At 40.9% G+C, this 24,418-nt stretch overlaps 1 protein-coding gene across 1 annotated transcript in view; it reads right to left on the bottom strand.

Moving 5' to 3' along the window:
• Window positions 1–235: 235 nt before the first annotated feature.
• The window catches only part of EPHA6 (EPH receptor A6), a 1,083,458-nt gene continuing 1,059,275 nt past the window's right edge, over window positions 236–24,418 (bottom strand). The window contains exons 14-17 of the mRNA XM_040423272.1: window positions 18,831–18,980; window positions 10,901–11,094; window positions 3,369–3,518; window positions 236–2,515 (exon numbers count right to left, since the gene is read on the bottom strand). Of these exons, the coding sequence (XP_040279206.1) occupies window positions 2,401–2,515; window positions 3,369–3,518; window positions 10,901–11,094; window positions 18,831–18,980 (609 nt within the window). The 3' untranslated portion in view covers window positions 236–2,400. The remainder of the gene's footprint in view (window positions 2,516–3,368; window positions 3,519–10,900; window positions 11,095–18,830; window positions 18,981–24,418) is intronic.

Below are 24,418 nucleotides of genomic sequence, written 5' to 3'. Positions count from 1 at the left end.
GGCATGAGCGAGGAAAAGTCGCAGATCTGTGACAGGTATACCCCAGAAAACTGGCGTATATCACTTAGTTAATGACCTCCATAGTTTTAAGAAGAGCTGCATACAGGGAGATGTGTCTGCTAGGCAGCTCTCCTTCAGCTTCTCCCCAACCTGGTATGGCTTGTCAGGTCTCTACATATTTGCATACAGGGAGAGACCTGTTAATCAACCTGAGCCAGAATGGAAGATGCTGGTGGAAAGCTGCATCTCTCTCCACGCCAAAGTCATTTTTAAGACTATAAAAAAAGGGGTCTGTGGTTTGGGCAGCATAAAGCTGTTGATGGGTTACTTTTAAATTTCAAGAGCTGCATGGAAGGGCCACCACTTTTCCATTCAAGCTGGCCACTCCTTCTCTCAACAGTTGGGGCCTTGTAAGTATCACTTATGTGTATCTATTGGAAGTTCCACAGATACTTTAGATCCAAAAAACCCTTTTATGTCAGAAAGGTCTTAGGCCAGGACTCTTTATCCATTATAGACTCTACCCCGGATCCCCATTGCCATGTCTACTCATGTACAATACAAGTCTGGCTTCAAGGTTCATGAAATTCTAGACCTAATTTGAAATACAGAATGCAAAATACAATATAAACATAAACTAAACATCCTTCGTATTCCTGCACGGTTAAAATTCTGATCCAGATGTCTATGGATAATGATTTTTATCTTTTCTGTGGCTATCTCAGTGGCTCTGTACCGGGGCGTTGTGTGTTGACCATAGCGTGTACCACTCGTATTGGTTGAAGAAATACAGAAATAAGATATCAAGTAGTAACTTTGAATTAACCTTGAAGAGAACTTTTATTGGGTCTTTCAAAAAGCAGCAATCCTATGTTAATATGACAGACCCTGTAAAAGGCACTATATGCCACTATACATGAGGAAGGAAAGGAAAGTGGTACTGACCAACTAAACAGATCTTTATGATACCCATACTGAACCATGAAAGACGTGGAGTACTGAAACATTTATATATAATCTATGTCCTATTGTATATTTTACCATGTGCTTTTATATATTCTCTAGAAAACATCGGACAGGTAGGTCCACGTTCTGGCTGCTCATGAGACTAGCAAAGCTCTCTTGCATCTTTTTTATGGAAAGTATTTCTGAGGCATAGATGAAGTAAAAACACTAGAAGACAAAGATTTCTTTTTTTTTCGATTCTAAACTGTAAAAGTACAAGAATATAGAGCATCGATTACATGGACAATGCAATCCTGGGCCTCAGGAAGTACACTTCGTTATAACCTCAAATATCCATACACACAAGCTCACTATATCAAACCATTGTAGATATATCTATTACTCTCCAAAAATAAGGAAACAAAAAAAAAAAACATTAGCAGCTACAGTTTTGGATATCCACATTGCACCCATGACCTACACACAACGGGGGCAGCCATTTGATGTTGACCCGTTTCCTCCTTGTGCATTCATCGGGAACTAGTGACATCACTTAGATGTAAATAAAGTGCCTCTTGCTTCAGTAATGTCAATTCACCATATTATCTGGTCCTCAAATCGGCTGCCTTCATTGTGTGACATTAAAGAGGTTGTCTACTTTCGGTGGTGCCTTTTTGTTAGAAGGGTCTCCTGACCGTAAGCTAATCATAAGCTGTCTTGTTGTTGGGACATTTAGTGATCAGCTCTAATCTTTGGGCCAACCTGGCAGTAGGTGTTAAATTTACAGCACCACCGCAGGGAAAATTAAGCATTACATATGTTCTATTGTAATTCATAGACTTGCTAGGTCCTCCAGAGCCAGAGATGCTCGTTATAGCTTCCCTCTGCTCTAGATAATAGATTAGGGACCTGAACGGGAGACCTTCCATATTAACTCAGTATTCCTATTACTTGACTGATTTTTCTAAACCAGACAACCTCTTTAACAGGTACATTGAAAACACTACATCCAAAATTCACCTAACATGTTCTTTCTATATTTTCTGTATTCTCTTTTATTTTAATATGCACAATTTATATTAGCTACAAGATTACAAAACCACAGCAGTCGGTAGGTTAGACTGATACCACCATCTTGCTACATAAGAAGGAAGCTAGAGTTGATGCGACCGCCGTTGAGTTCATGATCAGATGCCGCACAACGTTTTACACCCATGCGTAAGTCATTCATCAGTTGCCAGGAGTCTTGCAGTGGGGCCCAGGATTCTACTTGTCCGTAACTTGAAGACATATCTATTTAAAGTTTTCAAAAACTTCAGTCTGGAAGTGTTCAGATCTCCCTCTCTTTCTCTTCACAAGAGTCCGGTAGTTTAGAGAGCGAGAATCCATGATGAGGAATAAGAATCTCTTCCGTTAAAGAAATACTGAGGCACAAAACAGTTGCTTCAACTATTTTCATACATGAAATCCCTTTTCTTGTATATGCATCAATTGTAATCGTAAAGTCTGTATGCTGCTCACTATTCTTCTCTGGTGTCCAATGAGCGTCACACCAATTCTTCTGATGTCACTACGGGAAAAGAAATGTGCATTACTGAGAGTCATCCCTGAAAAATGAGATTTGTGTATAAACATTTTATCCATGAACTGCAATTGGGACTGTATTTACTGCAAGTTTAAAGGACTGGTGGGAGTCCGACTCCTGGTATCTCGGCCTGCTGTCTCTTCAAGCAACTGATCGTTGGAGGTGCCAGAAGTCGGACCTTCACCAATCAGATACTGATAACCTATCCTCAGGACAGGTCATCAACCTTTTAAAGCTGTTGATAATTTTGGCTGGCTAGGGTTGAGAATTTATATGCCATCATTTATGATCAATGATAGCAAACTGTTGTCTGCCAAAAGTTTGATCTCTCAGGTTGCATTTTTTTCAGGCATTGTCAGTATGGCAGGACTGCTGAATGTGGCTGATCATTTGATTATATAATTGTGCCTCTAGCCTGAGCCTGTGCATTCTCGAGGCTGCTATTGAAGTATTTTCATTAGAAGCATCAGTGTGGCTAGGACAGGAGCAATGTAGTACAGCTCCAGTGCTACCCTGCACGCTCCAGAGAGGTACTACAGAAACCTTACATTCAGAGGTAAGGTGGTCGGGACAGGAGTGGGAGCGCATGCGTCCTTATGTGTGCTAACGCGATCCCAGCCACCACAGATGCAGAAAATGTTCCCTGCAGTGTGCAAGTACAGCTAGTGCAGTGGCCATATCCCCTGACAATAAGAAGACTGAAGTGAAACCATAGAAGGGGGCGCTTCAGCTGTCAAATTGCAATTAGTAAGTGCCTTATATTGCTCTTGTATGCATGTTGGGAGCTATTTATTGAAATGCAAAAAACACTTTTCTGTTTGTTGTCGAAGTTACTTACTCAATGCTCATTCTGCAAACCAAGTCCAACGTTGTGAACCCAGCCGCCATGAAGTTACTAGCGTACTGACCCATCTTTATAGAATCTAACCACTCTGTGACTGTGACAAAGAAGTGATATTCTGGTGTGTCCCCCGGTGATTCTGGCATGCTGCATAAAAGAGAAAAAATAGTTTAGTTACAATACTTGATAGGACAACCATAGTGTAGAACAGACTGCTTCACTATATATCAAGCCATAATTTTTTAAATTATTTTTCCATTTGTGTGCTGCAAAATGTTTGCATTGGTATCTCTTAGGCTATGCTCATGTTGCCGTTTGAGATGTATTTATTTTTTTTATTTTTTTTGGGGGTGATCCTATTGGCAGCTTTAGCACTTGTAACAGTAAGCCATTTTGTCTGCTTTACTGGTAAAATACAGTACAGACCAAAAGTTCATGACTATGAAGGCATCAAAACTATGAATTAACACATGTGGAATTATATACATAACAAACAAGTGTGAAACAACTGAAGATATGTCATATTCTAGGTTCTTCAAAGTAGCCACCTTTTGCTTTGATTACTGCTTTGCACACTCTTGGCATTCTCTTAATGAGCTTCAAGAGGTAGTCCCCTGAAATGGTTTTCACTTCACAGGTGTGCCCTGTCAGGTTATTTTTGCCCCCTGGAGCCCCCCAGTCGTGTATCGTGCATCTGTGAGAGGATTGGAGCAACATGCCATCTATCTGAATCAGCTAAGTTATTTTACATCATTAGAAAGTGTTGCTAGTATTACCGAATGTGTTATGGACTGATAGCTTATGTATACATATGTCCACACATTGTTGATAAATAGGTTATATTAGAGGCTCTGTGCCTCAGCCTTGTCACAGATGCTTTTCTGTCTGGGGAGCTCCAGTCTTTTTATGCTTTGATGTATCGGTTTTCTTTGATTATCTTGTATACTGCAACCTATTGCCATACTGATGCTGGTAGTCCCCTGATGAACCTTTGATTATCTATGAGGGGAAACGCATCGGGACAGTGCTCAGTTGTGTCAGAAAAGCGATAGAGCTATTTGGGATATTGTTTGCTGTGTCAAGAAAGCAATAGGGCTGTATAAGGACAGGTCAGTCTAGGAACATGGACGGAGTGCACCTACCATCAAGGTGCATCTCCGGGCCTAGTAGTTAATTATGGGCAAGAACAGGGATGGTTATATTCTATATTCTCTGTCCTTGTTTGCATAATTTTGTCTGTATTTCCCTGACCGTCCATTGTTTTGACAGCTTTTATTTGTACTACGATTATCAGGATCCTGATTGGACCAAATATTTTTATCGCATCTATATAGAATAAAGAAGTTGCCCTCAGTGATAATTGGGGAGCAAGCACCCTGAAACAGCTATCTCTGGATGGATATTTGTCATGTCCCAAAGCTTGTTTAAAAGTCAGATTTATGACTCATAGGGAGCAACTTCCACAAGATAGCGCTAGCAACATGGTCCTCTTTCCTTGGGAGAAAACTCTTTGCATAGTCTTACCATAAACAGACTAGGGTGAGAGGGAGGACCTGCTAGTTACAGAACTAAAATGACTGTAGAATACACAAGAAGGCGGTCCACAAGAGAAATTAAAAAAACACCAAAATGTTAATTCCTGTATGCGCCCATTCTTCAGGCACTGTACTAGGCATTACACAATTTTCCCTGGAGTGCATGGTTGGTGAGCTCTAGAAGACCTCCCTTATTGGGGTAATTTCTAAGCTAACATTTCTATAATTAATAGGGTTGTTCCATCTTAACATTTTACAACATATTGATAGGATATGCCAGAACTGTCCAATAGATGCAGGTCCCACGTCTATTTCTGGCTCCTATCTCAAGGATGGGGCCCTGCCATGAATGGAAAGCAAACTGCACATAAGCAGCTTTCTCCATTCACTGCTATGGGACTTCCTCAAATAGCTTAGCATACGAAGTCCCATAGCCTTGAATGGAATGCCGTGGTGTGCTGTCCATTCATGGTGGGTTCCCATTCTTGAGATACGAGCAGGTCTTTGAGGTGGGACCCACACCTATCAAACATTTATGGTATATACTATCGATATGCCATAAATGTCCAGTTGGGAATACCCCTTTAAGTTTCAGCCTGTAGGTTCATACAGCAGAACATTGGGGACAGCAGAGCGGATGACACATTAACAGAAGGAGCCCAACCAATAACACAGCAGTGACAATTTATCAGGTGAAGCTTCTGCTGCATAGGCAGATGTGTGCGCAGCTTATAATGGACAGTACTCATACTTGAAACAATTGTATTATTGTAAAAGATAACGGTGATTAACATGATTAAGAGATCTCTCAAGATAACAGCATGCAGTAAATGAGCTCAAAAGCACAGCCGCATTGTGCTTCTCCAATGACCAGTTTAAGACCCAAATAAATAACACCGCAATAGAACAGAGGGCACAGGCAAGACATTCAGTGCTGAGGCTCAGCTTCATCATCTTCTGCCGTGGATTAATTGCAGCTATATTAGTCAAGGTTTTTCTTTATTATGTTTATTGACCTATCTCCCTGCTCATAGGTCAAAGTAGTTTGAATGTGATGATCATGATCCTGTGATCTATTTTCCAATGCCCTTTACTCTACTGTAACATCATCTATACAGTGAGCTAATAAATTAGCATATCATCATGGGCTTAATATGGGCCATTTAATCCCCCCCCCCCCAGACTTAAAAGAATTGTCCCAAATTCACGGGTTATTTTTAGATTTGTGGTCCTTTTTTTGACTAGCAGATTGATGGGGTCTCCATGAGGAACCTCTATAGCACATGATCCACATACTAGCTCTGTGAAGATCTTATTAGTTTATCAGCCACAAGAGGGACATATTTACAGCTCTTGGATTAAATTTAAGGGGTTATCTCATCAAGGCAACCCTATTTCAGAATAAAGTTCTCAATGATATCTACATGTCCTAATAGGATATATTGAAATGGTGTCTTAATGAGACAACTCCTTGATTTGATGGGGGGTTCTATTATGAGAGTAATGAGACAAACAGGCCACAGAAATCAATTTAAGAATGGTTAAATTTGTCAGAAGAACAAGAGCTTGGCATGTCGGGAAGTATCAGGATTTATTGTTGGAGGTGCCACAGATGGATTTAAGATTATCTTGAAGGTTGCATCCCTAGACAAAAAATACAGTTCTACAAGTTGGCTTTTTTAAATCACTATAATTGAGCAAGGTCACAACTCTAGGGGACTGCAGATTTAACAGTCACACCTGGAACCTGGAAGGGAGGAGCAAAAGGCCCTTCTACCCGACTTAGTAAGACCACTACAACAAAAACTGCATTATAATTTGAGCTCTGGTGTGAGATTGTGAAACAGCTCTCATTGCATGAACACTGTTATTTAGCTGTTTGGCCACAAGAGGCCGCTGTTTCCCCTCACAGCTAAACAGACTGTTCAGATTTAAATATATATAGGAGGTGGAGCTGTATGTCTAGAGGAAGGAAGCTGGCGTCCATCTTAGTTGCAGACTGGAAAAGACATCTGTTAACATCCTAGCATGGAATCACCCTTTTGCGACCAGGACTGTAGCCAAGTGAAGGTGATCATGTCAAGGACCCGGATCCCATCCAAGAGAAGAAGTACAGCTGCCAGGATCGCAGATGAGAGCTGAAGAGCAAAGCAACGGACTCTGCGGTACTGCACTCGTGTTGGATCAGCCTTTGTTCCATTCACAGTCACCAGCTGAAGCAGAGCAGACCCGGGTTGGTAAGATAGAGCATGCACGCACCTCAATATAAGATTGGCGCCTAAATACTAGAGACTGAGATCAAACCTGACGGTAGTTAGTTAGTGTTGCTGCTTGTTTATCAGAAATACTTATCAGTTAAAGTTTTGGTTCGCTCCGGAGAACAGAGAGGACTGCACCATAACCTTCAGTTACCCCAGCGAGTTTATACGGAGTGATATATATTAGGCACGTGCCACATTACCAGTTTTGGGGAAAAGGGAGGGGGAAATCACTGTATAGGCTGGTAAGATTGTAAGCTGCTGTGTCGCACTGCGGGCTAGCCTGTATCTCACACACACGATTGTTCCTGTTCTTCAGGGTAATACCAGGTATGGCGAGGCAGAGTTAACTGTGCTCGCAGTAGGTAAATTGCGCAAGTGTTTTCCGGCTACCATCGTAGGGCGCCGTGCTGTGCGACACAGGGGTCTCAGCCTCCGGGCTGAGTGTATATAATCTGATTTTATGTTCACTGCATTTGGGAGTTTGTTTGATATCCCGTAACAGTAAAACAAAGTCTGTTCTACAAGAGCTGGTGTCAGAGTCGTTTTCCTTGTTCGTGACTTCGCTGTATCCTGGGGAGCCCACCCCGGTACACCGCTTACACTGGTACAGATTTTGAATTGCTGCCCTGGACCAAGATCTACTTTACATTTCTGTAATGGAAAGTTTGGAGCATGTAATTCAAGAACTGTATACAGCTCTAGTGTGAATGTGTTTGCAAATTAGGAATTTATTATGGCCATTTCCAAAGTGCATATATCAAATACAACCCTTCAAACAAAAATGCGGCCTTCACAGGGTGTGATGTGATTTTATTTTTTTCTACTACCTCCCACATCACACCTCAATAACCTGAAGAAGGGCTTGTTACCAAACGTGGTATTTTATGCATTCACTCTGGAAGTGGTCATAATAAATTCCTAATTCGCAAGCATATTGTCATGGCTTGGTGGTTGTTTGCCGTGACACTTTCGCTACGCATGCTGGTTGCCGGTGGCAGCGTGTTGTTGTATTGCATGCGTGTGTGCTTTCCCTTTATGGCAGTCTTCCTTCCTTTCTGGTGTGCACGGGGTTAAGGTGTGAGCATGGTGGAGCTGGGTGTGGTCTCAGGTCTCTTCTTATTCTGTAGCAGTGAGACTGAGATCTTTGTTATGTCTGCCTTTGAATGAGAAGGAGCTTGTTCCTTTCTTGGATGCAATCTGAGGGCCATTGTAGTTCTACATCGATGTCATCTGCGATGTCTTCTGCGATGTTATCCCTTTGTCTCCTGCTTGTCCTTTCCCTACCTTATCTGTTTGGTGAGGGTTTGATTTGGAGATTTGTTGTTATGTCTAGTTTCTAGTTACATGTCTAGTCTGTTTGTTGTTGTCCAGCATGTATGCTAGACATTCCCTTGTTTGTCTGTACCTCCGGAAGGGGGTCCGCATGGGGTTCCCCATAGAGGGAACCAAATGTCAGTGCGCAGCTCTGCCAGGGGCCACCATGCATCTTGTCCACATGGGGGTCCAGGCAGGTACTGGTGTGCTGCATTCCTGTATGAGTTGCTTGTGCTGTGTCCTGTTATGTGTTCGGGTTCCAGTACTGTTTTATGGGGTTCAGCCGTCATTGTTGCAGCGGCAGATAAGTGCTTTTTGTTATTGTCTCTTACCTGCCGATCCAGTAGCTGTTCACTGTCTGCCATTCCCAGTAGCTAGGCCTGTGTGAGACTCCGGTTCATCCGTGTCGTGGATGAACCGATCGTCTCCTTGCCCAGACCTTACTACCAGGGATCATCAGGGCTAGTTAGGGCCCAGGTTCCGGTGCATGAGCCCTCCTACCATCTGGGTTTGCTCATGCGGTTAGGAAGTCAGGGATAGGATGAGGGTGGCGATAGGAGGTGACCTGCTCCCTTATCCTGGCTTCCAGGCCTAGTGTCATATCCCACCATTCATCATTGTACGGTGGGGGGTTTCCCCCACTCCCCACCGTGACACATATTCTTGTGAGCATCTTTAACTCTGGAATTGCTCAACATAAGACTGAAAAAAGCCCACATTTACTAATATGAGCACACCTAGATTTTGGTGTAAATTGTACTTAAAAGTGGCCCGTTTTGGTCCATCAAACTTTAGAGAGAGTTTCTATGCCTAGTCCCTGAAAAGGGGTGTGGTTTTATTATGAGGGATTGTGGTTTATCGGAAAGGGGACAGGGCCTAATATGTGCCATTTAGCACCAAAATTGCGCCACAATTCTGGTGTAAAATTCTGTCTAAAATTAAGCCAACCAATAGTTGGTATAGAGGTAGACAAAAGTGTCTATCCCCTCACCACCTTTATCATCCAGCCTGAGCCACTGTGATGCATTGATTTCTAGCATTAATCTGTTGTCCCTTAGTTCTAATGACAGAAAGTAAAGGGTTATGTCTGCCCTTGTGTACTGGTAGAACAGATGGAATGTTTAATGAAATAATTAACCTAATTAACTATACACCCCCCACCCAAGACTCGGTGCCTATACCCTAATGTGTTAATAGCAAGGATTTGTACAAAGGGAAGGAGACTTGTGCTGCTAAGACTAAGGAAAAACAGATTAAAGTTAGAAGTCAACACCTCCCTTATTTCCTACCAGCAGCACAGTAATAGGGAATTAACAAGAAGTATCCCTATACTTGAAGAACATAATTCCGAACTGCAAAAAGACAATACTTTCTGAAATCTGGGCAGACAGCCTATAATAGTTACAAAAAAAAATCTGAATAAAGAGCAGGACAAAAATAATGCCTACTCCCATCATCTGTCCCTCTCCTACACAGAAAAGAAAATAACACATTAGGGTATAGGCCCTTTAGGCTTTATTGGAGGGGGGGGGGTATAGTTAATTAGGATAACTACCAGTACACAAGGCCAGAAGTACCCCATTAATGTGCTTCCGGTAGGATGTAAGGGATGGGTAGGATGGAGCAGGTCTAGGCAGCCTAAGTTTAAGCCATCTATAGGATTAGTAAATTTGCCCCACAGTTGTTTTTCAATTTCAAGAGCATGTGTTGTCCTAGTATCGCTAGTATTTTTCTTACTGTCTTCCCTATTGCAGGGTATTTATCAGCACTAGGACATAGTTGCTTTTGCATAATGTTTACGTTTTGTGTACGTTTTACAAAGTCTGCGCCTATCTCTGTGTGCAGCTCCAATGCTAGACAGTGGATCCGAACAGATGAGCAATTATTTTGTATGAGATGACACAACATACAATTGTATACTACAGTATACATATTTACGGTATTTAAAGAAGTAGTAGTAATAACTGGGTACCATCCGCTGCATTTTAAAGAAGTTCTGTCAGCTCTCCCGACCTGAATTGTATTGCTCATGAAAGAGTAATTCTGCAGCATTACTCTGTTATTCCTTCTAGAAATGTATGAATAAATTGACTACTTGGGTATACCCTATCCCTTGTCAACTGTCAGACTGTATAGGGACACCGTGCCAATTGCTAACACCCAGTTGTCCATTTAATCAGATTTCTAGTAGGAATTACAAAGGAAAAACTCATACAGAATACAATTAATACCCTAATTGTCTAACCAATAAGACATGCTTTGGTCCTAAAAATAAAATGCTAGTTACTCAAAGAACAAATAGGAATAAGAAATAACCAATGAAAATTATTAACAGCTGGACAGATGTCTGAAGAAGGTATTTACATAATTAACTAATGACTTTCTCTTTTAATTTCAGGACAAATACTACTTTTCTTACCCCAGAACATCTTCAACCAGAATATTAAGGGAGCTGGGGTTGCGGATGAGCTTGTCTAGAAAGCTCACAATGTCTGAGAACTTAGGTCGGTGATTTCTTTCTTTCTGCCAGCAGAGAAGCATTAACTGATGAAGAGGGACTGAGCAACCCATTGGAGCAGGGAGACGATAACCTTCTTCTATCGACAGGATGACCTGAAAATAATCACACATAAGCGTTACATTACTTAAAGGACATGTACATTCATTTCTACAACGTGTCCGGGTAGAATTTTACATCTTAGCTAAACTCCGATTTCAGCTCTGAAGCCTGCAAAATAGTTAATATATCTTTGGTCTATACTTTCCTAGGATCAGCACAAAATAAATAATGCATACGGATAGGTACGCTCAACATTTCACATAGATTCATTATTTTTGGAAACCAGTATCCGCTTATACAGAGGGTTTGGTGCAGGAGTCAGCTGAACTTTCATGATCTCTGTTTTGATGGTAGCTCTAAAGCTGGCCATACGCATTCAATAACTACTGGTCTATCTTTCCCCGACTCTCTCCTGACTCCTCCATATACACACAGCCGAGCATGTGTGTGTTGTCAGTGGGGAGAGAGAGGCAAGCTGCTGTGAGACATAATGTGTCAGGGGAGCTCCCCACATACGCTTAAGGGGTTGTCCCACGTAGAATATTCTACAGTTTTCAAACCAGCGCCTGGTCTAAATACTTTTGTAATTGCATGTAATTAAAAATTTGGCATAGCCACTGAGTTATTCAATAAAATGTATCTGTATGGCGCCACCTGCTGTTTTTTTTCCTATTTCTTTGTCCTGCTCTCTGAGGTGGCCGCACATGCTCACTTTCATCCTTTAACTGCCTCCTGAGCTGTGATAGGTAGAGCATGGACACGCCTCCTGAGCTGCAACAGAAAATACACTCCCCTGAGCAGTCAGCTGGATATAAATCTAGCAGAGCAATGAATGTGGAGATCTCTGGATCCATGTGAGGTACAGGGCTGGTTCTAGCTGTGTTAGAAAGAGATTGCCATGTACTATATGATGTCTGATTTTCATTTTTATATTAATCATGGGATAACCCCTTTAGGGTGTTTGCCAAGCTCACCATTCTCGATGGGTCTACCCGACAATACTCTAATATGTATGGGGGTCTTAAAGGGATAGTGTCATGAAACATATTCTACATTTTTGAATACTTTTATAATTACATGCAATCTCAATTGCATTAGTATAGTCAGTGAACTATTCAATAAAACGTATCTGTATATCGCCACCTGCTGTTTGTTCTTTTCCTTATTTTATATCCATTTCACTGAGGTGGTCGCACATGCTCAGTTTAAATCTTCAACTGCCACCAGCCATATGTTGTGTTAGAAGCTGTGGCAGTTACATAGAGAGAGCTGCAGTAGAAAGGACATACTCCCGAGCTGCCAGGATGAAGATAATCTAGCAGAGAAATTGGAGCAGTGAATGAGGAGATCTCTGGATCCATGCAAGGTACAGAGCCATCAATCAATCATGGCATAACCACTTTAAGCAGTACACGTCTTATATACCCAGTGTTAGAAAGATAAAAGTTTACAAAAGCAAACAAAGAAGCTCCTTCCCCTCCTTGCAGCCATGGTGGAGGAACTTCACATGGACATTCATTTCTTCATAGATTCACTTCATGTCCATGTGCACATGGCTCTATTATGGCTCTTTGCACGAGTTGCATGAGCAGCGGCCAGTGCGCAATCTGGTTCTGTACTTGGCATGAGAGCTGTAAACAGGGGCAGATTGGCCATATACCCTACAGGGAAATTTCCCGGTGGGCCGATGCCTAGGAGGGCCAACTAAGCCCTCCTCACATCTGCCAGCCGGGTTCATAATGAACTGATTCTCTCTTATGCACCCGACCAGCAGCCTCAGATGCCCTCCTGAATTCAACTGTATCGATGTGCTCAGGTGCAGGTGGCAGTATTTTGTACTGCACTGTGGTATTTGGTTCAGCTGGGGCGCTATATTACTCTGGCCTTTGGTATAGCTGGCCCTGCCTACTTCAATTCTCCCTGCCTAATTATGCTACCCCGTATTCTATCAAATTGGAGCCACTTTTACCTTTTTTTTTCCAGGGTCAATTTAAGTTCCCAGTCCGCCCCTGACTGTAAACCTGTATGTTCTACCAATGTGGACATTTACTCATGCAGCTACCTAACTGTAGTATTCAGAAGAACTTCCATTACTATGACTATTGAAGAGCGTGGCTTTTATGCTGGAAAAACATTAGGTAAAGCGTACATCTGGTGCTTCTAGATGATACCAAAGAGAACGTAATTGAGCTTTCTACGATCATTGTATTTATGGCATAATCCCGACGTTGTGCAGAAGGGTGAGATGATTGTCCATCGGGTGCTAGAAGCCGTATAATAGCAATTCAAAGCAAGCTGCAAAGGTATTTTCCTCTCCAGCACAATAACTATAATGCCACCGCGTCTATGTATAACAATAGCACTGAGTAGTGAAACCCAATGGCCCTAAAGTTCATTTACCAAGTAATGCCATTATCTCCTCATAAGTACTCCTCACGCTGAGCCACGCTCTCCGGAGGCGTTTATTGTGGATTTAAGTGCAAAAAAAAAAAGCTTTTGATGAATAAATTGAGTAGAAATTGTTACACTTTCTTATTTTTTTTTGCCATCATTCTGAACAATTCGGTGACATTCCCTTTGGATCTGTTCTTACTCTTGGGAGACACCGCACTTACGAACAGCCTGCAATGCTCTTTGTTCAATTTTCCCAAGCAATTATGTCAGCATTGTTTGAAATCCATTAGCTGTTCTTTTTTTTTTTTTTCTTCTTCTTTTTTTCCTTCTCTCAGAAAATCGGTGAGTTTTACAGCGCACATTAATTTATACATTCACTTACAGATTGAAAGAAGTCTTTGAATTGTTCCAGACGATAAATGTACTTTCCCTGAAGTTTTGTTTTCCGCTGATAAAAATTATCGTAAAATTTGCCACCCATCGAAACTGTAAGTTTTTCTACTTTACTCCTCATAGCAATTTATTCTGAGTGACAACTAATGGGGCTTCTCATTAACCCATGAAGACTTTTATAGAAAAAGTTTTTCCCTCTTTGGTGATGGAAGAGACCACTTATGGGATGATTAGTGAGTAACTTTTTGTTCGGGGAGAGTAAATGCTCTTTTAAGCTCATAATTTATAGAGAGTTTTCTTTCAGAATTTTAATAAAACTGACAACTTTTGATGCTGATGACATGTTAGCAGTTATTTTACTACAACCATTATCAACCCCTACAACCGGGGCCAAAGAAAGAAGAATGCCAGCTTTTTCTTATCTATTCACCCGTTGGGAATAAATATTTTTTTCTGCTACTATTTAGCAATTCTTTGGATATCTGGGAGGACGGTGTATTTGGGGCCCTTGTGATGTGCACCCTGTACTTTGATTTTTAATAACAAGGTGCTGTTTTTGCTTTCATCTTGTACAATCAGTGGCGTCACCTTAATGGCAGTGCACAATATTTGTGATCATTAAAGGGGTTTTCTGCAATGACTATGGTTTTTGACAGATATGTTCATGTAGTTGGTTCTCCATGTTTTTTCTTTTTCAATTTGGACTCCCCTGACCAATTTTCACCAAGTGATTTGTTTCCTTTCTGTGTCCACTTCCTGTTTCCGTATCCAACCAAACCCATGATGCACTTCTTTCCTCTCCCACAGCTCCAGCACCGCCCCTAACAACACCCACCTGGTTTATAGCTCCTCCCACCCAGCTAGTTTCATAGACACTCCCTTATCTCTGCCTCTGTTTCTGCTTTGACACGCTCATAGACAAAACATCACAGGAAATAAGAAAGAGCTGCATGGACATGGTCATGTGACAACGGCCCAAAACAGAGGACAGGAATAATAAGGGTAAAATAAATACATTACAAAATTATAGCTTCCTTCATAAATGATTATTTTAAAGAATGTTGATGCAAACTGGAAAGCCCCTTTAAATGGTCCCTAACTTTTAACACAGCTTTGCATAAATCAATAGAACAAATGACTAAGAAACTTTTTTGTAATTAGTGGTGAGCGAAGTTTTCCAAAATTTGATCAGCTGCTTCGCCCAACTTCGACAAGAAATTTGATTTGTTACGAATTACTTTGTAACAAATTGCATTCCTTTGTATGGAGTGGGCACAATGATGGGAAATGGCGATTGTGCCTGCCCAGCGTGATGACGTAGTGATGTCACACGCCAGTGCCCACCAGAATTGGTGTCTTTTCTTCAATCAAGATGGCCACGATGGCCTCTCCGTGATTAAATGGATGAGGTGAGTATTTATTTAATTTTTTACCACCATTTCAGGAAAAAATTGATTTATTACAACGAAATCCCCAAAAATCCAATCGAATTCCCCTTTGTTAACTTTGATTCGCTCAACACTATTTGTAATATATATTATCAGAGGAAAATACATCGTTCTATCAATTATCAGCTGTTTTTCCCCCTTAACTTTTTCAAAATGACTTTGTCTCAGAAATCTTTGATAAATCTGTCTTGGTGAGAATAGGACGACCATCTGATACTCAAATTATATCATCCCATACAAGTCTTTGGAAAGGGGAGGGGAAGGCGTGAGCAAGAGCTGAGACAGGACTCCAGTAGAGACACCAAAGAGACTGCTGCATCTAAATAGACAGTTTCCATCTCAGTCTAAATTATTTATTCACATCAGTACATGTCAAATAAAAAAGTTCATGCAAATCTCTCCCAGGATTCAAGCCTGGGATACATGCAAAATCAATCACAAAGCTAAAGCTTTAGCATTACCACAGAGATGCTTATAAGCTATCACATATTACTAGTGTCTACATAATCATATATTGTTCTTGTGAATAAAGCAGAAATATATTAATACATGTATTAGTTTTCTGAGCATATCTCAGTATGGTGAAGCTATAGTATATAGAGGATATGATATGTAGATGCTCTGTGCTCAGCGTGTCTAGCCCTGTCAATTAAGCAGATGGGGGAGTATGCAGAGCACAGGGGGTGTTACAAAGTAGTGATCAAAGGATTCAGCCCCACCTCCTGGTGCTCAAACTTATCATTTGCCTATGAATAAAAACATAGATTTCTGTGCAGCTATTTAGCATACAGACAAAAGAAAGGCATTGTTTTAATCAGTGTGATGAGCCCTACCAGCCAATATGTCTGGTTGATCCTGATGACAGAACCGCTTTAATCATACTTTTTTAAAACCCAAGTATGTACAGTTGCAAGAAAAAGTATGTGAACCCTTTGGAATGATATGGATTTCTGCACAAATTGGTCATAAAATGTGATCTGATCTTCATGTAAGTCACAACAATAGACATTCACAGTCTGCTTAAACTAATAACACACAAAGAATTAAATGTTACCATGTTTTTATTGAACACACCATGTAAACATTCACAGTGCAGGTGAAAAAAGTATGTGAACCCTTGGATTTAATAACTGTACCTCCTTTGGCAGCAATAACTTCAACCAAACATTTCCTGTAGTTGCAGATCAGACGTGCACAATAGTCAGGAGTAATTCTTGACCATTCCTCTTTACAGAACTGTTCCAGTTCAGCAATATTCTTGGGATGTCTGGTGTGAATCGCTTTCTTGAGGTCATGCCACAGCATCTCAATCGGGTTGAGGTCAGGACTCTGACTGGGCCACTCCAGAAGGTGTATTTTCTTCTGTTTAAGCCATTCTGTTGTTGATTTACTTCTATGCTTTGGGTAGTTGTCCTATTGCAACACCCATCTTCTGTCAAGCTTCAGCTGGTGGACAGATGGCCTTAAGTTCTCCTGCAAAATGTCTTGATAAACTTGGGAATTAATTTTTCCTTCGATGATAGCAATCCGTCCAGGCCCTGATGCAGCAAAGCAGCCCCAAACCATGATGCCCCCACCACCATACTTCACAGTTGGGATGAGGTTTTGATGTTGGTGTGCTGTGCCTCTTTTTCTCCACACATAGTGTTGTGTTTCTTCCAAACAACTCAACTTTGGTTTCATCTGTCCACAGAATATTTTACCAGTACTGCTGTGGAACATCCAGGTGCTCTCGTGCAAACTGTAAACGTGCAGCAAGGTTTTTTTTGGACAGCAGTGGCTTCCTCTGTGGTATCCTCCATGAAATCCATTCTTGTTTAGTGTTTTACATATCATAGATTCGCTAACAGGGATGTTAGCATATGCCAGAGACTTTTGTAAGTCTTTAGCTGACACTCTAGGATTCTTCTTCACCACATTGAGCAGTCTGCGCTGTGCTCTTTCAGTCATCTTTACAGGACGGCCACTCCTAGGGAGAGTAGCAGCAGTGCTGAACTTTCTCCATTTATAGACAATTTGTCTTACCGTGGACTGATGAACAGCAAGGCTTTTGGAGATACTTTTATAACCCTTTCCAGCTTTATGCAAGTCAACAATTCTTAATCGTAGGTCTTCTGATTTCTCTTTTGTGCGAGGCATCATTCACATCAGGCAATGCTTCTTGTGAAAAGCAAACCCAGAACTGGTGTGTGTTTTTTATAGGGCAGGGCAGCTGTAACCAACACCTCTAATCTCATCTCATTGATTGGACTCCAGTTGGCTGACAGCTCACTCCAATTAGCTCTTGGAGATGTCATTAGTCTAGGGGTTCACATACTTTTTCCACCTGCACTGTGAATGTTTACATGGTGTGTTCAATAAAATCATGGTAACATTTAATTCTTTGTGTGTTATTAGTTTAAGCAGACTGTGATTGTCTATTGTTGTGACTTAGATGAAGATCAGATCACATTTTATGACCAATTTGTGCAGAAATCCATATTATTCCAAAGGGTTCACATACTTTTTCTTGCAACTGTATATATTTTTAATCATATCCTTGATGTGGAGTTGTAACTGAGATTTCCTTCATCTAAGGCAAAGACTCAGTTTACTGTCCTAGCCCTAAACACATGCTGTTCCCCAGCTATGAATCTGTATGAACCCTCTTTACCCAAACCTGACTGTTAAGGTTAGCTTTTACATACAGCAATGTTATACAACATGATACATACACTTTCATGTTTGAAACCTTTATCTCCAACAAAACATAAAGACTTTAGTAATAAAGAGTTACTAAATACCTAAACATATACAGTAACTATGTATGTTTTTTCTGTAGGATGTGCCTGTTTGTGTCCCAGACTTTTCCTTCTCATATCAAAGTTTAGGTGGAATTTACTATCTGAAATCTACCAGTGTAAACCATGATGACTCTGTTGTACTTGCTTCTCTCATCACCCGGTCACCTAGAAAGCCTGTCCCATTCCTCTCTCCCCAGCAGTTATTCACTTTTGAGAAAACTTTTCCATCCCTCTCAAGAGAAACGTATTTACCCATCAGGTGGACTACAGACTAGTTGATATGTTACTCTCCATATAAACGCCTTCTCACTGAGTTTATGTGGGTGAGGAGGAATCGGGACTTAGGGCCTCCATCCTAGTCATCTGTGGGGATCAAAATCTATGATGTTGACTCTATTTGAGACAGTAGATTTCAGGAATGCTCAATCAAAAGTGAATTTGTCTCCCCAAGTAGACCAAATATAAAATGAAATAGCTACAGGGAGGCTATGGAAAACCTATAGGGTGTATTGAGAAGAAGCCAAGCTTCCATCACCAGGGGGCAATATATTTATCTTGCTGCACTAGTTTTAAAATTTCCTGGCCAAGAAAGAGCAGAATCTGGGCACCCAGGTCCTATTCCCCATCAGTCCCCTCTTAGTCACAGCTGTGCAATTGTAAATAGGGTTACCCATTGACCCAAATCTTGTTACAAAAAAGTGAAACAAATTCAAAGATTACATTTTATGGAAATCGGTTCAGAACTAAATACTATATCGAGAGGTTACTTACATCTTGATTAGACATCTCCCAGTATGGCCTCTCTCCGTAAGACATCACTTCCCACATCACAATCCCATAACTCCAGGCATCACTTGCAGAAGAAAACTTTCGATAGGCTATTGCTTCTGGGGCTGTCCACCGGATGGGAATTTTTCCACCCTAAAAAGGCAAAGTATCATTATTATAATAGTTTCCATAGTTTAAAAAGTAAATAAATTGAATTTTTTTTTTTTTAAGTACTTGGAAATCCCTGTACTCGCCAAGTGAGTAAACTGGGCCAGTTGCGTAAAATCACAAATATTCAATTTGAGACAATGGTAGCAATGGCAAAATGAAACTTTTACAGATTCTATGCTTTATTTACAAAATGGAAATTCACAAAATACCTTGGGGCTGGGGGTGCCATGCTGGTTGGTCACACTCTGACCATAGTGTGCAAGTGGGGTTTTCAAATCTCAGTTCACAAACTGTAGCAGATCTTCACGTGATCCTAGCCTTTGAAGGGCTGACCCACCAGGACAACCCTATTTTAGTCTGAAGCTGCCATCAATCAGCTGTAGGCCTAGTTTCAGAAGCTATATGTGGCTGGTCTTACATCTGAAGTATTAATTGAAGCTCATGGAGGGAACCTGGCACGTGGAGGGTAGTCTGAGTGGGAATCTGACATCCATATTATAGTATTAGTATTATAGTAGTAGAAAAAAAAAAACTCCTAAGAAGTTTAAGAAATTACAGAATAAAAAGTCATCTGGAAAAAATCAGGGGTGTAGTGGAGCCAGGTCATGCCAGGGCACTTTTTATTGCAGCCAAGGTGCAAGAGGTGGATCCTGCAAGAGATGAGTTATCGCTGGTACCTGTTACTAGGGGCCCGTTATGGGGACCCTGCTACTGAGGATCCTGTGACTGTGTCTGTATAGGGTTACTATGGTAGGCAAACTATGGGCAATGCAGTGAATAATTATTGAGGGGATCTATGACTTTAATGGGAGACCTGTGACTGCCTGTTATAGCTACAGATGTAGTACAGTTAACACACATGCTTTATGAGACGTGTTATCTAAACTAAATGCGTTAAGCAAACACCTTCAATTGCTTTTCAATGGCTTTTGTTTCAAGATAACGCGATGAGTTAAGAAATTTGAGTCAAGAGTTTGTGTGTTAACCCTGCTACATCTGTATTACTGTTTGAGGGTGTATGGCTGCCACCATTATGGGATTCTGTACATGGCTGTCACTGTTATGGCAAAGATCTATGACTATCGCTGTCATGGGGGGATCTATGTCTGACACCAATTAATTTATTTGTGTTGCTACAGAGGCTGGAAATGGCTGCAGCAGAAAAGGGGCAAATATGTCTCAGCAGTAAATTCTGCAATTTCCAGGAGAAGTCATGGTGATGTGGGCCAGATGGAGAAGAAAAGGAAAGTATATCTACAATCAGAGATGGTGTCAATTGTGAGTCACTGAATTTAAAATATATAAGCGATTATGGTAAAGTTAAAGAGCTCCTGTGTACCACTGGTGTTTATCTCTATGGTTACTATGGTATTATGTAATTTCTTACCGCAGTCATTAGTTGTAAAACCACACCCTTTATTTACACCGATGGATACAAATGCATTACTAACCGGATAGAGCCACTTATTCTGCTACCTACAATTATTCTGCTTCTTTTCCTAGAGTCCTGACACTTTTTTTTTAGAAGGAGGGCTATACCCCTAAGAATAATATTAACACTACTGGGTATCTGGTGATATGTTCCTTAGCTGGGTCTATTCTTTCTTCCATGTCTGGGATGCTAATTCCAAGTGCACATCATCTCATTGGGTTCACTCTGCTTAATGCTGTCTAGGAAGAATGTCCTAAATATGCTAAATGCTCGCTTGCCATTTAGTTGCCATTTAGAGATTTTCCAAAATGATCTGAGTACTGAAGAGGATTCATCAAACCTGTCATTTGCTTACTCCAGAAAACCTTTATCCGTAACTGGATTTAGTTTTTTTTTTTCCCAAGCGGGTCAATGCTGCATTTCTGCCTAGCTTATAAAACTATAATGAGCTGGGAGAAAAATGCAAATTTGATTCCTAAGCAGTATGCAGCATTAACTGAGCTATTGAAACGTTCATGATCCGGGCTTCGCCGCTGTGTCTTCTGACTCATGACAATGCTGAATTACCTCTAAATGTAATTAAATGACAATTTCCAGAGGGCTGTCAAGAATCTGCGCTAATGAGGATACAAGTGTCACGCGGACTCAGTAAAGTGTAGTAGCATTGCCAGAGGAGGACCACTCTGCGCAGTGTCACAGATCAGGTACTGCACAACTCTCTCATGTTTAAAGGGAGATAAGTTAAAAATGAAACATTCCTTTAAGATGGCAAATTCCACTGAGTATGACAAGTACGCCTGAAGTCTGTGCCTCCTCTCCGAGCACTTTTTTCCCCTCTCAGTATTCTTTTGTTATGATCAATTAAGTGGAAAAATGTCGTGGGAGATGCTTGACAAGAAAAAAGTACGTCTCGCTATTTAAAATATTAATCCCCTGCAATTTTTTTCAGAATCGTGTCTAATATCTCCATGCGTGGAAAACAAGATTATATGTAATGGGCAAACAATACATGGACGAACATTATTTGCTCTTTGATTATTCTTTATTACACGACCGTAGTGTTTTGCAGTCCACAAAACACGGATACCGGCCCGTGTGCGTTCCCCAATTTGCGGACCGCGCATGGCCGGCACTGTGGTAGAAATGCCTATTCTTGTCCACAATTGCGGTCAAAAATAGGACTTGCTCTATCTTTTTTGGAACTACGGGTGCGGTCCCATTCATACGGGCCGTCTGAATGAGCCCTTATTTACATAGCGCCAACAAATTCTGCAGCGTTGTACACAAAATGTATTCCCTTTCATTGGATCCTGACCCCAGAGGAGCTGACAATCTGGTTCCTCTGTCTGCAGGGCTACAATCACTGCATACACACGTTTCTTCTGGACCGCTGCGCAATGGCACCAGTCGTGACGAGGATCATCTTAAAGGTAGGTTGTGCCACGAAAAAAATTCTACAATTTTCAAACCAGCACCCGGATCTAAATACTTTTGTAATTGCATGTAATTAAAAATTTAGTAAAGCCAGTGAGTTATTCAATAAAATGTATCTGTATAGCGCCACCTGCTGTTTGTTCTTTTCCTTATTTTTTTTATCTGTCTCACTGAGCTGGTCTGACATGCTCACGCAACTGCCACCAGCTATATCTTCTGTTAGAAGCTGTGGCAATTACAGGGAGAGAGCTGCAGCAGAAAGGACATGCCCACTGAGCTGTCAGCCTGAGGAGAATCTAGCAGAGCAAATGGAGCAATGAATGTGGAGATCTCTGGATCCATGTGAGGTACAGGGCTGGTTCTAGCTTAGTTAGAAAGAGATTATCATGTACTATATGGTGTCCGATTTTCATTTCCCACATGAATCATGGCACAACTCCTTTAACTGGTTTCCAATGAACCTAGTAATATTTTTACATCACAGATACTAAGAACCCCAGAGAAATAACAAGTCAAGTGCATGTCCTTCTATCACTCACTAAAGGAAATGTCAAGTCCTTGGGCGGACTACCATGTATTACAGGCTGTAGGCCACACTGTGGTCTGACAACTTAATGTCTTTCACTTTCTACTCTTAAAAGTAACATAGAAAGTGAGAGCCACTCTTCATATCTAAGAAGTAGTGTCCCCCTCAAAGTTTTTACTTGACTCGATTGTCTTGATAAATATGCTTTTATTGCCTTGATAAATATAAACTATTTAGGTCACTGACACTGTCCAATCAGTGCTGCCAATGTATTATTGTGCAGAGACACCCCCTTCCCGAAGGTGGTAACACCCATCTGGACCATCACTGTAAACTGCTGGCAATTTATTCGTAAACTTCCAGTAGGAATAATAGTGATTATACAGCACACAGTCATAAGAATAGATGTCTAGAATTGCTATTACATAGGGAATGCAAGTAGTTACTAAACCAAACATGTCAGGAGAAGAGCCAGGTCTTCTTTAAAGGGGTTATCCTGCTGATATTTTTTTTAAAGGATCCGCATAGAAAAAAGATACTCACCGATTCTGTTCCATTGCTTACCTGGTCCCCACTGGTCTCTGCTTCATGGTACCTCTTGAAAACTTGGAAATATCCACTGAGCCAATCCCTGGCCAGCAAAGACTGGCCTCAGCCAGTGATTAGCTGAGTGGGCATTTCCTACATGTTTAGAAGGTCTAGGAAGTAGAGACCAGCAGGGACACAGTAAGTGGGGTCAATGACGTATTGTTTTTATTGTTATTTTTTTATTTTGCTATTATGTCACGTAAAAAATATCAGCTGGACATCCCCTTTAACTGTATGAGGCCTTGATCTTTTGTTCAAGGAGGTCACAAAATCCCTAATGAGGTAAAAAGGTTATTATCAAAGGAAATTTGTGGAAAGAGGAGAAGCCACCTCGTCTCAGGTCAATGACAGGTTCACCATCACCACCCTTGGTTTGCACATTTTTTCCCCCTAAACCTCCAGTTTCATGTCTGTTCACATGTTGTGTCTCATGACTATTATCTTTTGTATTTGGCGTCACTAGAGTTGCAGACGTCTGGTTCCTCATGCAAAATGGCTAATCTAAATACCTTTGAATTTCCCGTTTCAATCTGCAATGCAATTAAAATGGAAGGACGCTGTTACAGGTGGCTCTAAACAATTATTGGTATAAAAATGACTTATTCTTAGAAAAGTCTTCATAGGCTTAAATTCTTGAAAGAGGGTAATTAACTTAATTGAAATAAGGTTTTAGGCTTTGTAAGAGATCTCCTTACTTTTAATTGAATTTGTGCTTACATTAGTTACAGGAATTGGAAAGCTTTTTAAGCTTATTTATTTTAGTGCGCCAATTTCATAATTAATGCTTTTGTGGTTGCTTAGTGTAGCCGCACATTGCAATGCGATATAACTGTACGGCTTGTCTCCACGTTACTTAGGAATGAAATTAAGCAGCTATGCTCCAACTTTTGTCACAGCGGGAAGTATGCATTTCATGAATTCTACATGGTAATGCGAGAGGAATGCTGTATTTTTTTTCATGCGTAAATGAAAATAAAATAGGCAGAAAATACATTACATGCAATTTTTTTTTGTTAATAAGTTGACGTATCTCCCGCTTTTTGATGTAGAAATGTTCTGTTCTCTGATACTAGTCAACACTCAGACATGGTAACTGCTCCTCACTGCTTCTTTCATCATAAATTGTCCTAAAAACTCATCAAATGTTTTTGGGGTATTTTTGGGGTTCTGCATCTAAGAATGAAAACTTGAGTAAGCTCCTACATATTTGGAGTAGAAGTCGATGGCTGTGGGCTTTGCTTCTCTAACCAACGGTGATCAGCTTTAATCGCCTGGGGAAGTTGCGTTTGGCCACACATTCCTCAGCAAGGGAAAGGTAGTATTACTTGGTGGCCATTACAATGGGTGGGCTGAAGATCTAGTGGTGTATGGAGACTTTACAGGTAATGCTGAATGTGAAAAATGTACGCAAATGACCTCCTACCAACAAAGCCAGAGAGT

The sequence above is a fragment of the Bufo bufo genome, chromosome 3 (assembly GCF_905171765.1).
Source record: "Bufo bufo chromosome 3, aBufBuf1.1, whole genome shotgun sequence".
In the NCBI taxonomy this organism is placed as follows: Eukaryota; Metazoa; Chordata; class Amphibia; order Anura; family Bufonidae; genus Bufo; species Bufo bufo.
The sequence above is the reverse complement of the archived record's forward strand: the minus strand, read 5'-3'. Positions and strand labels throughout refer to the sequence as shown.